General features: G+C 48.4%; 3 protein-coding genes and 2 long non-coding RNA genes across 7 annotated transcripts; 3 read left to right on the forward strand and 2 right to left on the reverse strand.

Moving 5' to 3' along the window:
• The first annotated feature begins 43 nt into the window (after positions 1-43).
• On the forward strand, positions 44-5,470 carry LOC136198902 (RAC-gamma serine/threonine-protein kinase-like). The gene is made up of 15 exons (XM_065988967.1): positions 44-119; positions 223-345; positions 1,900-1,951; positions 2,010-2,069; positions 2,132-2,222; positions 2,301-2,435; positions 2,490-2,555; positions 2,686-2,754; positions 2,823-2,945; positions 3,081-3,209; positions 4,556-4,687; positions 4,751-4,833; positions 4,888-4,975; positions 5,032-5,134; positions 5,194-5,470. Exons 1-15 carry the CDS (start codon positions 77-79, stop codon positions 5,274-5,276), a joined length of 1,380 nt encoding a protein of 459 aa, XP_065845039.1. The 5' UTR covers positions 44-76; the 3' UTR covers positions 5,277-5,470.
• A 433-nt stretch (positions 5,471-5,903) lies between these two features.
• Positions 5,904-6,206, reverse strand: LOC136198918 (uncharacterized). The gene is made up of 2 exons (XR_010672930.1): positions 6,151-6,206; positions 5,904-6,102 (listed from the first exon to the last, which is right to left on the reverse strand). It is a non-coding gene; the product is annotated as an uncharacterized lncRNA (long non-coding RNA).
• Positions 6,207-6,597: 391 nt separating this feature from the next.
• On the forward strand, positions 6,598-8,052 carry LOC136198905 (uncharacterized). The gene has a single exon (XM_065988969.1). The coding sequence runs from the start codon at positions 6,659-6,661 to the stop codon at positions 7,952-7,954; it is 1,296 nt and encodes a 431-aa protein (XP_065845041.1). The 5' UTR covers positions 6,598-6,658; the 3' UTR covers positions 7,955-8,052.
• Positions 8,053-8,548: 496 nt separating this feature from the next.
• On the forward strand, positions 8,549-9,686 carry LOC136198916 (uncharacterized). Of its 2 annotated transcripts, XR_010672929.1 has the most exons (3): positions 8,549-8,761; positions 8,858-8,927; positions 9,328-9,686. It is a non-coding gene; the product is annotated as an uncharacterized lncRNA (long non-coding RNA). The 2 variants fall into 2 exon arrangements; XR_010672928.1 differs by having other exon boundaries at positions 8,549-8,927.
• A 1,896-nt stretch (positions 9,687-11,582) lies between these two features.
• Positions 11,583-12,628, reverse strand: LOC136198915 (D-aminoacyl-tRNA deacylase 1-like). Of its 2 annotated transcripts, none has more exons than XM_065988981.1 (7): positions 12,468-12,628; positions 12,362-12,414; positions 12,218-12,281; positions 12,061-12,160; positions 11,877-12,009; positions 11,731-11,825; positions 11,583-11,677 (listed from the first exon to the last, which is right to left on the reverse strand). In XM_065988981.1, the coding sequence occupies exons 2-7, from the start codon at positions 12,402-12,404 to the stop codon at positions 11,639-11,641; spliced, it is 474 nt and encodes a 157-aa protein (XP_065845053.1). In that variant the 5' UTR covers positions 12,405-12,414; positions 12,468-12,628; the 3' UTR covers positions 11,583-11,638. The 2 variants fall into 2 exon arrangements, with proteins under 2 accessions (XP_065845053.1, XP_065845052.1); XM_065988980.1 differs by having other exon boundaries at positions 12,218-12,308; positions 12,468-12,623.
• Positions 12,629-12,633: the final 5 nt, after the last annotated feature.

The raw sequence follows: 12,633 nt of genomic DNA on the forward strand, positions 1-12,633 counted from the left end.
TTCATGACGTCGAATGACGAGTGCATGCTACTAGTAACGCACGCTTCATTCGCGTGATTTCGCCTCATTTCTCCTAATGGCGAGCGTACTTGTAAAGGAGGGATGGCTCTCGAAGCGAGGTAAGCACGCAAGCAAGCGATGTCGCGGTTGCAAAACAAAGCGAGGCCCCTTTCGGGGAAAATCGCTAAAATTGCTCGATTCCGATTGTCTCGTCGCTTCCAGGCGAATACATAAAGAATTGGCGTCCTCGCTACTTCCAACTGTGGAGCGACGGTTCGCTCTACGGCTACAAGGAGCCGCCGAAAGACGGAAAAACAGAACGACTCAACAACTTCTCAGTCGAAAGTGAGACCTGGGCGTCCCGTAGACACATAGATCGCTTCTGGCTCCTTGTTTATTCTCCGTCTCGATGCATTAATGCAATATTTTCGATCGGGGCTCCCGGGGGATCCGCGAGACAGAGAGAGAGAGACGTACACTCCTTTTTCGTCGTTCTACGTGCACGACTTTGATACAGTAGCGGTGCGCTGCACTACCTTTCCTCATCTCCGATTCTGCTTCCGGGTGCTCGATTCGCGAATGAGAAAGACATCATCGACAAATCCCCCTCTTCTCAATACTGTACTGTATAGTCGATTCGATTTCTCCTTTCCGTCTCTTCTCCTTTCCGTCGAGCGGATGTTTGCATAGGGGGACTCTCAAGCGAGACTCCTATCTCTAATCGGACTGGCATGGTCTGATAAGAAATAGGCCATTTCTTCCTCTTGTCGATAAGACTAGGAATTCCTTGCCTTGTAGGGTCTTATAATATCCGTTCGTTTTCTCTCTGTCTCGTTCTTGGTTGAGAGGCTTCGTTTTGTAAATATTACCCTCGTCGTCTTAGAGGCAAACGTTTGTACCTGACAATAGTACCTGCTACTCGTGCACTCGCATTCAATTTTTGTACGTGGCACAAAATCGAACCTAGTGTTAAACCTGGAGCTCCTACAGAACTCTCCACTGGGGCATGCCCCGTCAATTAGCAGCCAGGTACGTAACTTCGAGAATTCTCGACCCGAAATCTCGAAGCTAGTCGCCCCAGTATCGAGTTCGTCGCTCTCAAGCGAATAAATATGTTTAGAAAGGCAATTAGAGCGACGATCTCGTGCTACGTGTGAGAAGAACGACATTTTGTGCGTGGGAGACCAAGAATCATATTTTGGTCTTTTTGACGCGATTCAGTGGTTTCTTCTACTATTTGAAGTGAAAATGCAATTCTAAAGCGTTTCGATCGCGTTGATTCGACGGATCGTTCGTTTTAGGCGAGAAAACCGCGGATGCGATCGGAAAATCGCGCTATTTTGGTGCTTTCGACTCGATTTGGCCGTTTTTCTCTCTAGTCTAGTAGATTAGTCGGTTATAGAGCTTTTTTTCATTCATGGGATCGACCAATCTTTAGTTTTGGCCAAGAAAATCGAACCACGATCCTCCCCACCACCGCCACCGCCCACCACACCCATCTTAGCATATTTCACTGGGCGCCAAGTGAAATATGCTAAAATCCTAACTAATATAGAACTACGTTTGTGAATTCGAACGCGTAGTTCGTAGAAAATCGATGCTTTTGTTCGACATTTTGAGATTTCTAACTACAGTAGAACTATAACTGCATTCGTTAACTCCGATATCATTTCAGTGGGCGCCGGTTCCAGCTGAAATATCCTTAGATCGTAACTATAGTAGAACTGACTGATAGGAGTTCCAAATGGGATTCTTAGGGTATCGCGTATTTTGTACGTAGCATTTTTGTTTTACTAGAGATTAGTGTAGGAGCGAGGACGGCTCCTCATTGTGCGTGGGAGACCCAGAAATCGCTATGTTTTGGCTTGGATGCGATAGATGCATATTTTTTCTTTGCAGAATGCCAGCTCATGAAAATGAATAAGGGGAAGAAAAGTGGGTTTGTCATGAGGTGATTTCCATGGACTCGTCTTTTTTGAAAAATGTAAGTCTCTAACCAATCTTCGTAGGGTTTTGCAGTGGACCAATTTCATTGAACGCTTCTTCAGCGTTGATCGCACCGACGAACGGTGAGAATTGACTATTTATCTACCTACAATCAATATGTCGTTGAACATACTTTGCTTCTTAGTGACGCGTGGGTTGAAGCGATTGAGAAGGTCTCAGCTGCTCTTGAGGCAAACAAAGAAAAGAGCTCGTCTCTTGAAAAATCTTCTAGCAAAGTATGTCAATATACCAAATCTCTTCTATTGTATTATCACTTCTTTCTGTATTCTACTTCTGCTTTTCTACTCTCTTAGGCTGCTCTGGAGGATTTTGAGATGTTGAAAGTGCTCGGTCGTGGAACGTTTGGAAAGGTTTGCGTTGCTCGCGAGAAGACGACGGGCGAACTGTTTGCCGTCAAAATCCTCAAGAAGGATGTCATCATTGCAAAGGCAAGGAGGGAATTGCCTAGTTAACTATAGCAGAACGTTATTTTGTTATTTTAGGAAGAGGTTGCTCACACGCTGACTGAGAACCAAGTGCTAAAGACGACAAAGCATCCTTTTCTTACGGTATGTGCAACTACTCACATTGAATCTATGATGTATGTATAAGCGGATTCTCTAGTGTAGTAGGCTCCTCTACTTAGTGTCGATCTCGTTTTGATTCGCATACTTTTCTGACGCGGTTTTGTTTCTCTAGTCACTCCGGTTTTCCTTTCAAACGGAAAAGAGACTTTATCTCGTGATGGAATACGCCCAGGGCGGCGAAGTGAGAACGATAGCTCGAGCGTTCGTTTCACGTGGAGGGAAACCCCATTTCCTTTGTCTCCTTTTTAGCTCTTCTTTCACCTGTCGAAGGAGAGAATGTTCAGCGAGGAGCGATCTCGTTTCTACGCCTGCGAGATCATCTTGGCGATCAAGTACTTGCACGAGAATTCCATCGTCTATCGCGATCTGAAGGCAAGAATAACGATCCACAGCGAATGTCCGAGCCAAAAAAAAGAGTAGTGCTTCGTAGTCGTATGTATTTTAAGCAGGGGGTCGGTTTTCACTGTGGTGTTTGGGTGTCAGTCAAAGGGGTTTTTTTTCCCGTAGCTCGAGAACATCCTGCTGGACAGGGCTGGTCACATCAAATTAGCCGATTTTGGGCTGTGCAAACAGGACGTGACTATGGATAAGAAGACGACGACCTTCTGCGGCACGCCGGAATACCTTGCCCCTGAGGTAAACGAGAGCACGCAGGGTTTTTTATACACGGTCGAAAAGCAACCTTCGCGGTATATGTGCTAATAGATTGTTCATGGGGAGTTAGGAGGAGGGAGGCGTCTGTTGAATTTAATATTTAGGCCCAAAGAATGAAAGGTTAGGCCCTCAATTTAAATCTTTTTAAAAATGATGCGCAGCAATTACTGATCTGCGATCGGCAAAAAAATGATCGTTGCGTGGTCTCAATTTTTTTGTTTCGTTGGGCGTGAATTTTCGTTTTGATCGCGTTCATTTTTTGCGGGGCGTGGATCATGTTTGATTTCATCGCAACGAACGCATACCATCAAAACGAAAAATCAATTGCGAGTGATTTTTTCAATTAGTAAGTTTAGAGAAGAAAAGGAGCGAGACTTTCGTAGTTGAATACCTTGACTAGATACCGCATTTGTATTGTTAACAGTCTCAACTCAATAACTTTACTGTTTCAATTCGTTGCGCGCGAGCGGCGCTTGCGATTCAGGCGCAAGGAACGCCACTCTCGCATAACTAGTACTCTGTAGCGTTGGCGGGAACACTTTTGAGGGGCAAGTGTCTCCCGTTCGTTGCGCGCGAGCGGCGCTTGCGGTTCAGGCGCAAGGAACGCCGCTCGCGCATAAAAAGTACTTTGCAATGTTGGCGGGAACGCCTACTTTCGAGGGGTAAGTGTCTCCCTTTCGTTGCGCGCGAGCGGCGCTTGCGGTTCAGGCGCAAGGAACGCCACTCGCGCATAAAAAGTACTTTGCAATGTTGGCGGGAACGCCTACTTTCGAGGGGTAAGTGTCTCCCTTTCGTTGCGCGCGAGCGGCGCTTGCGGTTCAGGCGCAAGGAACGCCACTCGCGCATAAAAAGTACTTTGCAATGTTGGCGGGAACGCCCACTTTCGAGGGGTAAGTGTCTCCCTTTCGTTGCGCGCGAGCGGCGCTTGCGGTTCAGGCGCAAGGAACGCCACTCGCGCATAAAAAGTACTTTGCAATGTTGGCGGGAACGCCTACTTTCGAGGGGTAAGTGTCTCCAATTCGTTGCGCGCGAGCGGCACTTGCGGTTCAGGCGCAAGGAACGCCACTCGCGCATAAAAAGTACTTTGCAATGTTGGCGGGAACGCCCACGACCATTTTAAAAATGCGTATTATGTCTATCCTTCCAGACCTTCCCACACTGAAAAAATTTTCGGCAGAACCCTGTATGAATTAAATATTAGGCCCTCAATTTAATAATTAAAGGTTAGGCCCTCAATTTAATATAAATCAGTGCATGTCAGGGGGGATTGAATGGAGTCTTTAGGGGGGCTACGTATGACTTTGAGCCTTACTTCTTCGCGCTTTCAGGTTCTCGAGGAGGAGGAGTACGGCCGAAGTGTCGACTGGTGGGGAGTCGGCGTCGTCATGTACGAAATGATTTGCGGCCGTTTGCCGTTCTACAATCGGGATCACGAAGTTCTCTTCGAACTCATTCTCACCGTACGTTCTCGTATACGAGACAAAGACCAAACGATGAGAGACGGTCTGTTTGTATGTATATAGCAAGACGTTAAGTTTCCCGATCGGTGTGGAGAACGAGCGAGATCGATTCTCTCCGGGCTTCTAGAAAAGGATCCAACAAAAAGGTCAGTTGACTTCGTAGGCACATAGAAATGCGAGTGGAGTTTATTTTTTCTTAGACTCGGTGGCAGTCAGCGCGATGCCGAGGAAATAATGGAACACGTTTTCTTCAGTGAAGTCAATTGGGATGACGTCTATGACAAAAAGGCGCGCGCAATATTTAATCGATTGATAATTTTTTGATGCTATGTTTTTCACTATAGGTTCCCGTTCTGTTTGTTCCCGAGGTCAAGGCGGACGTGAACGACCAGGTGATACCGCAGGAGTTCAAGGACGATACGGTCGACGACACGCCACCAGATCAAGGTTAGATGAGAAAGTTTTATTTAGTCTTGGTGATGTACCGTACTGACGTTTTTCTATAGAAGCTTCTGCTCTCAACGAGAAGGAGGATGGTCAGTTTGAAGGATTTTCCTATGCTCCAGACTCTGGCTTAGGTTCGAAGTAAGATCTCATCCAAGCAACGAGAAAATGAAATATCATTTTTTTCATTTGGTTGCTCTTTCTAAATCAGTTGCCATGACATTATATTCTTAGTACAGTACTGTCTTTGGATGTGTCTTTGTCATTTTCTTTCTCTCTCTCTCTCTCTCTTTCTCTTTTTAGTTGTACCTTTTTTATTGATTATATCTTTCAGGTTAATACGGGAGTCCTATCAGCCACAAAGAAAAAATTTCTCGCTTTGCGTCCAGGGCTTCTAGCGGCTCAGAACTCGGCGCAGGCGAAAGCAAAGACGCCTCTTTGTCTGTCGAGTGCATCAGAGACGCCTCGCAGCGTGCCGCTCTCTGTAGCGAGGCAGATTCACCACCATTCTCTTTTTCCCTGGATCTACACCTCTTTGTTTCGCTAAAATCGTCCTCGCTCATGTCCCTACCGAGTTTTGCTGTATTTTCGAAGCCTGCTCTAGCCTCCAGGTCTGAAAAAGAAATGGCGAGCCTCGATTTTGTCGAATCGCGTTTTCGAAAACGCTTGCCTCTGCCTTCCACGTCGATCAATTCGCTCAGAAAACAATCCAATAGATCGCAGGCTGAACGAGAACAAAATCTGGACGAATGCGCGACGACCCCGTACACAATCAAGACGCGCACATTCGATTTTATTTCGTAGAGTAATTTTACAGTACATGCACTCATGCAGAAACCTACTCTAGCGTGTCCACTGTATTTTTCGATCCTTCCTTTCGTCGTTCGTTCGTCCGGCTCTTCCGCGGGCCTTCTGTACGTCTTCGTCGATCGTTCTCTCTTCGATCTTCGTTTTCCTTCAGCGCTCGCAATCTAAAATCAAATCCCAATTAGACACTGTCAAAATATCGTTCTACGTACCTTTTCTGAATGCGTCCGTATTAGCGTTACCCGAGTTACACCACGGGGAGGTTCGGACGCTTCGTAACTCAAGGCAGCCACCGCAAAGCAATGGCCACCCGTTCCAAAAAGTTTCGGGCGAGTTTTGACCTCATAGGCCACCTCAGCCAGTATCCGCCTGGACGAGTAGTCGGCCCCTAATACCGAGTCCCCCGGCGCGACGATACCTGACCACATTGGTAAGCCGAAGCTAAGAACCGGGGCTTTTGAGGTGGAGAGCGGCTGACTACAGTTTGTAGGAGTCGACAGGAAAGGACGTGCAATGCCCAGATCGAATTCTCCTGAGCCAGATCATCCGCAATCTAATCGTGCCAGTTGGTGAGAAAAGTGCCGGCAACCAGACCGCTTGCGACACCCCCTCCGAGTCCTGGGTTGCCCTATTGGCACGGATTCCTATGTGGCGGGGGAGTGCTTACGCATTGTTGCGGAAGAGAATGCTTTTCTCGAACGCCTCTGTGGGCTTCGCAACATGCAGTCGGCATTACTTCTTCTTCGCTACTGTGGAACGGGCAGAATTAACCACCTTCTCCGTGCTATTCCACCGTCAACCATCCAACAGGCTGCGCAGCAACATGACTCCAACATTCGCTCCTGTTTCTGCTCCATCATTGGCTGCCAGCTTGACAATATTCAACTTCGCCAACTACACCTACGTCTCTCTCAAGGTGGCATGGGGCTGCCTTTGGCCGAGCGCACGTCTCCCTGCGCTTTTTTGGGTGCCTGGGCAGCTACCCTTGCCTCGTTGCCAAGCCGTCTAGAGCAATTTCCATCCGCTCTTGACGTATCTGTCACTCCATCCGACAACCTTTTCTGCGGCCATGTTGCTCACACGCTGTCCGCCCTCTATCAGGCTACTCCAGCTGTGGCGGAAGCGATACCATCAATCGCAACTCTCCCGGAAAAACATCTCAAGCTTCAGCGGGTCCTCTCTCATCTCCTTCTCGACGCTGAACACGCTGGTTTGCTCTCGTCCGCCAACCGCTTCACCCAAGCTAGGTTGAGGAGTGCGGCGGGTCCAGACGCGGGCGCTTGGTTAGATGCGATCCCGGCCTCGAGACATCTGTCGTTTACCAACGTTGAATTTCAAACGGCAGTGTCTCTTCGGCTGGGTCTGTCTATTCCTGTGCTCCGCAGTCTGCCATGCTGCACTTGCTCTACCACCTGGGATGAAGCTGGATACCACGCGCTGACCTGTCGGAAGGATGGAGGCCAAACTCGTCGTCACGATCACATCCAACACACGTGGCTCTCTCTATTACGATCCGTCAATTTCCACTGTGAGCTAGAGGAACTGGGCGACTTTGGTGACTTCAAGCGACCAGATATCAGCATCTATGACTACCAAGATGGCAAGAAATTACTTCTCGACGTTTCGATCATCCACCCTCAACGTCCGAGTTGTCTGCCGCAGAGCCATTCCACCAACGGAGCAGCGGCCATCTTACGCGACACCGAGAAGTCGACAAAATACCGTGCGGAGGCAATCTCCCTCGGTTATCTCTTCGAGCCTTTGACGTTCGAAGTCTTCGGACGTTGGAGTCCGGTCGCCGTCGACTTCTTCAACAAGATCGTCCGTCGCCCGTCCATCGAATTTCTCGATGACCGTCCCGCTGCTGCTCGATACTGGCGCCGACGCTTCGCTGTTTGTCTGCAGCGCTTGAATGCGCAAATCCTTCTTCGCAAGGTAACGCTTCTCGTCCCGGGGTCTACGGTGGGTGATCGCTTGGGTCCTCATGACACTGACATTCGATTTTTCTCTAATTAATCTATTGACTCTATGCATGCATCCCCCTTCCCCTGTCTGTTCCCGTCCCCTTCAATATCTCTTTTCTGCTTTCTGTCTGTTCTTTCTTTTGTGTTTAACAGAATACAGTCGTACCCACTCTGCCTAACGCAGGTCGTACTCGTTTGGCAACAATAAGACATGTAAGCGATCATTATGCTCAGTGCGTGAACCGAGGCCGAAGCCCCCCATCGCCCTGCTTAGAGGCTCCGGCACGGGATTAATCCGTGGGCCACGCTGATCCGACGATCCAGACTGTCCTTTTGCCGATACTCCCGAGCCAGTCCGTCAAGGATGAGACGCAGATTGCTCCACGCCGCACCCACCCTAGGCCGCAACTGAAGGAGAATCGGTGTGCACTTCCCTTTTGAAGCGTGTAGCTCCGCCCAGCGCGCTCATTGGTCCGTTGAGGTCACGTTGGGTTCATCTAGCGCTCTGGTTGGTTCCTTTCGAATAGGTGCGAATTTTCAATACCGTTTGACTATCGATTGCATCATGATCATGGTCAGCAATTCTATTCTTGGCAACGAATTACGCAAGATTTCTCGCCTCAAGTTCAAGATGGCGTACGATGCCTCATGGTTCTTCTTCGCAGTTTCATCTTACTTTTCGCTGTACATTATCGTCGATTGGCTTTTTCGCGGGTTTGTCGAACGGCCCGGACATCGGGAAAACGAACACGTGATCGAAGCAGACGCCACGCTCTGCTTCGACGGTAGACGAAGAAAACGGCCGATTTCGGCGACGACGACGACGCGGGAGCCAACGAAGATGCAAATTACGGCGTCGGTAAGCGTATGGGCGATCGGGTGCCCGTTTTTCGCGATGAAAAAGGCGATCCGTCCACCCGGACGTCGCCGATCATTTTCGCTTCGTTTTTTGCAGTGATCTAACGACTACGAAGCGCTTCGCAAGCGATATTCCGCGCTCAAATTCGAAGAAACCGTGCGAACAGGTACGCTTTGGGACCCCCCGAATCAATTAGCGCATTTTCTTTGCGAATTTTGAGTCGCACGAACCGTTTGACCGCGCGAGGTTGTGTTATTAGCATATTAGAGTAGATCTAGCGCATTTCGGTGGAAATCCGCGAGGTCAAGATTTTTAGCATCCCTGAACTATAGCACACGGTTTTTGGTCAATTTGGTCACCTCTCCGATTCTCGATATTTTCTTATGAAACGGTGGGGATCGGTTGCCTGTTTGACTCTGCGGTACCAAATTGACCTCACGTCTTCAATTTTGGCTAATATTGGGCATTTTTCGTCGTTGGTTTATATCAACATGTGTATCCGTTCCCTCCCCCACAATGTTTCTACAGTGTAGAGATCATAGCTTTTGATTAGAATCTGATTTTAGTTTCAGTTCGCTTCTCGTCGTGACGCGTCGACGAATCCGATGAAGCAGATGAAGAAAGAAGAAGATGTAGACGAAGGCATCACCCTGGGGACTTGGGTTAAAGTCTCCCTCCATGTGGGCTGGAGGTTAATATGCGCCACCCTCCCTGGCGGCCGGAGGTTAATCCGCCGACCCCCTGTGGACTTGGGTAAAGTCTGCTGTGGGGACTGCAGTCTCAGTCCCACCGCTTGGCCCGGAGGCCAAGCGGCAGCGCAGGACGACGACGACGACGACGACGGGAAAATGCGGACGAAGAGACAAGAATTTTTTAATTTGATTTTTATTTATCCGGGATATTACGAAGAAAAATTTGGCTATAACTTCCCCTACTTTCACGAACGCTCACATGCAACGGCGCGGGACTCGCGACAATAACGACGACGGAAGCTCGCGCACACGTGGGGCGCGCAGCTGGCACGCTGGGCACGCGCGCGCTCGTAGTCTTCGCGACGCGTGAGACTCGCGCACTACAGCGGTAAACGAAGACGCGCGCGCCCATGGACGGTCCCTAGGCTCATTTATCACTCCTGTCTCCATAAACTGGAGATCAAGAGAAAAAGCATGCAATCACATGCAAAAAATCTTCATGCAAAAAAACTTCATGCAATAATGCAAAAAATCTTTTCCTCTTGTTCGTCCTTTATTTCACCTGCAATGTCATGTCAGTGAAAAGAAATAGGACTGAAACACTTTTCTTATCTTTCAAAAATTGACGCTTCGGCTTAATTTGAATTCTTATTAGATTTGTAGTCTAAAAAGAAAAACAAACAATTAATAATTAAATAAAATAAAAACCTGCAAAATAAAAAAAAGAAACCTGCAAATAAAATAAAAACCTGTAAACAAAATAAAAACCTGTTCGGAAAAAAACCTGCAAATAAAATAAAAACCTGTCGAAAAAAAAACCTGCAAATAAAATAAAAACCTGTCGGGGAAAAAAACCTGTAAACAAAATAAAAACCTGTTGGGGAAAAACCTGCAAATAAAATAAAAACCTATGAGGAAACACCTGTAAACAAAATAAAAACCTGTGGAAAAACCTGTAAATAAAATATAATAAGCTACCCTGAAAAAGAAAAGCAGGCACGTGATTTTGTAATTAAATAACCTAGATTACCTCATACATCCATTGACCTAAAATATGCCTATATTCTAATCAACCTAGATTACCTCAAAAATCCATTGAAAATGGTCTAAAGCACGTGGCGGCTGCTAGCTACAGCACGTGGGGGAGAGGAGCTACAAGCCTACTACTCAAAAACGCCCTACCCTACTAGCAGCCGCCGACTAAACCTTAATGCAAAGGGAGAGGACCCGTGCAAACTAACGTAGTCGCCGTGGCAATGCAAACCAAGCACGGAACGGGGAAGGGATGTACTGCTAGTACACTAATTAATTTCGCCAAACTGTTGTCCCGCTACACTACCTGCAACGTACACAATAGGGCATCATGCGCTGCAACACCACCAGCCCTCACTCGCGAACCCCAACCCGCCCTCGATTAGACTGTTGGAAACCAGACCTAATGGTTAGACTGTCGGAAATTTTTCTATGCCCACGAGCGCGGGCAGTGGCATCGCAGGCACTCCGCGCCGTGTACGTTGCAGAAAGCCCCGCCCCCTAAGTGCACGCCTACACCGATGGGGGCCCCAATGGATGACCTGTTCGTCGCGGTGGCCACGTGGCATTCTTCTTCGCTCTTTCGTCGCCGAACTAGAAAAAGAGAAGAAGGGAATGAAATGAAACGAAATGCGAGTGCGCGCGATGAGGGATCGCCGGAATGCGGGCGGATTACGCGCGTCATCACGCCCGCGATACGCGTCGCGTCGCCGCGCGTCGCGGTCGGAGAGTAAAAGCAGCCACGCCGCTCATTGCATCGACGCTCGACGCCGCTCGACTCCGGTCGACGCGCCGAGACGGACACGAAACGCGAGGCGCGGGCGAAGCCGAAGGGGAAACGTAGGATATTTCACTGCGCTTACCAATTTGCGCCGATCCGAGCTGCATGCGCTTCACAGCAGCGATGAAGACGTTGAGATCGATGATCTGGCGACGAAGCGGCGAGCGGCCGAAGCTGGGGCTTCTGATTCTGTGCGCACCGGAGACAAAGAGACACTTCAGCTAAATAACCCGGACGCTAACACCTCGGCGACCAATGAGAGAAGAGCGTACGTCAAGGAGGAGCGACCAATTAGAAGAGCTCGCGTGCTCACGTGTAAAACGACCAGATTAAATAGAGTTCAAATCACGTGTTAGATATACACAGTACTGATTAGGAAAGCGTCTCTTCTTTTCTCGCTGAATCTTTCTTCTGTCGAGGGACCGATGCTTACAGTGAACGTACATCTACATACATACATTTACCTTGTCTGGTTTGATACTAGCTGGCGATTCGAGCTCTATAGTCACGGGACCGTCGTTTTGAATGTGAACTTGCATGTACGCCCCAAATGCCCCATCTAACGTCGACACGTGCCAAACGGACAGCCCAACTCAAAACAGAATCGCACCTTTGATTTTTTCAGCCTCGTACGACTTCCTCATCTTCGCCAGAAACTCTTCGTAGAAAGGCTTCGATTCTTCTGAACCCATAGCCAGATGAAAGTCCGGTTTATTTCCTTTGAGTACTGCTTGAAGGGTAAACTAAAGAGACGACCTCCCTGATATTGACTAAATGGCCTATCAGTACTGTACCTGGCTAACACAGAGAACCTCATAGCCACACTCAGTGACACTCTTGGACCATCTCTTATCTCCATTGTCAAAGACTCTCAAATTTAATACTTTTCTAACTCTACAAAAAACATAGGCCCAGTGGAGGTTTTCTTACGACTGATTCTTTTTTCCTTACATGTACTCGACGTCTTGGGCTGTGTCGTTTCGTGAGATGCCAACGAGTACGCACAGTCCCTTTCCTATTGAATTTACCACTCTTCCGTCGACTGTGCAACAAACGTAGGCGCTTACGTCCTAAAATCGCCGCGCGTTTACGTACCTTCGACTGACGCCTTCGTTACTCGCTGAACAACCGCTCTCATTTATAGCCGTCTGTCCGCAGACAACGATGCCTTGATGCTTTTAGAACTAAGCTGCAGCCTAACCTTCGAATAAATGACGCTGCAGCTTTAGTTTCGCCTGTAGGAACGATCGGTTGTCGTGTGCGCACATTTGCGTACTGTTGTGCGAGTCAGCGTAGTCTGGAACGGCGTATGCAGTCCGTCTGCGACGAAAGATGCGACAGGGAGTGATGTATATAGGTGATTTGTA

The sequence above is a fragment of the Oscarella lobularis genome, chromosome 20, assembly GCF_947507565.1.
Source record: "Oscarella lobularis chromosome 20, ooOscLobu1.1, whole genome shotgun sequence".
Classification (NCBI taxonomy): Eukaryota; Metazoa; Porifera; class Homoscleromorpha; order Homosclerophorida; family Oscarellidae; genus Oscarella; species Oscarella lobularis.